The 1,184-nt window shown below is 34.9% G+C and overlaps 1 protein-coding gene across 1 annotated transcript in view; it reads right to left on the bottom strand.

The window, feature by feature from the left end:
- Positions 1–677: 677 nt before the first annotated feature.
- LOC128789699 (serine/threonine-protein kinase pim-2-like) overlaps positions 678–1,184 on the bottom strand; it is a 2,978-nt gene continuing 2,471 nt past the window's right edge. The window contains exon 7 of the mRNA XM_053945868.1: positions 678–724. Coding sequence (XP_053801843.1) covers positions 678–724 — 47 coding nt within the window. The remainder of the gene's footprint in view (positions 725–1,184) is intronic.

Below are 1,184 nucleotides of genomic sequence, written 5' to 3'. Positions count from 1 at the left end.
TGTACACTGTATAATTGCAGTTTGTAGTTAAGAAATAGCCAAGTAAGGGGCAGCACATTTTTTTTTTTGAATGCCCAGTCGTCTATGCTGTGTACATTTTCCCTGTTTGGGATCAAAATAAATAAAGAGTACTATTAACAGTTGTTCTTCAGTTTATAAATGGTAATCTGTACCAACTTGTTTAGCCTGTATTTTTTCTAATGGAAATTATGAGAAACACTGCTTAACTCTTATCAAAAATTGCAATTACTACTGCTTAAAAATCAGTATGGACCATGTAAAAGTTGGTACTGTAGGCTAGAGACCAACCTGCCCTGCAGAACAGAGGTTGGTTTAAGCTCTATCTCGACTGAAAGCACATGTATCACTTAGAAGAGCTTTTCAGCAACTTACACCGGGAAGCACACTGTTTCTTCTGAATTAGCCTTGACTTTTAAATCTGAATTAGCCTTTGCATCATTGCTAACGACATTGTTTTTCCCGTGATGCCACTGGCAGGGCCTAAACAGCACTGAGACTACTTTACTCATCCCTGAACATCAAGTGGTAAGCAGTAAGAAGTATTCATGCTTCCTTGCATGAATTTGTGTGGTGTCTTCTCTTACAGTATGCCAAAACGTCCCTCACCAGAAAATTTTCCAGTTTCAAGGATGCCATCCTTCTAAAACCAGTTTTTTCTAGTTGATAAAAATGAACGTGGTTTTGCTTTTATTCCTAGAGATGACTTAAGAGATAAATTCAAATAAATCAAAAGGATAACAGACAAAATTGAAAAGTTGAGATTGGTGGAGAAAACTGGAAAGTTTGCTTTTTTTATCATTGTTTTGGTTTGATGGGATATAGGGTGTATTCTGACTCTGGTGTTATTAACAAACGTGGGATTCCTTTTTATCATGATGGCCTGAGGGTTCTGTGAGTCAGCATGATACTTTAAAATGTTTTAAAGAGCAAGAAACAAACACTGACATCATTTGAAATATATTGCCTCTCTTTTTTATTGTAGTAAATAATAAGGAAAGGCTCAGGATAGCCACTTACTGAAATTCACAGACAAGATAACTATATAAATTCTCAAATATATCAGAAACTTAAAATAATCTTTATTGTTTTATGGAGAAGAAGTAAAAAAGTTGTTTAAAATAACTGAAGAAGTACATGCTGAGGTGTATTAAAACTGTCTGCTT

Source organism: Vidua chalybeata, chromosome 6 (assembly GCF_026979565.1).
Source record: "Vidua chalybeata isolate OUT-0048 chromosome 6, bVidCha1 merged haplotype, whole genome shotgun sequence".
In the NCBI taxonomy this organism is placed as follows: Eukaryota; Metazoa; Chordata; class Aves; order Passeriformes; family Viduidae; genus Vidua; species Vidua chalybeata.
The sequence above is the reverse complement of the archived record's forward strand: the minus strand, read 5'-3'. Positions and strand labels throughout refer to the sequence as shown.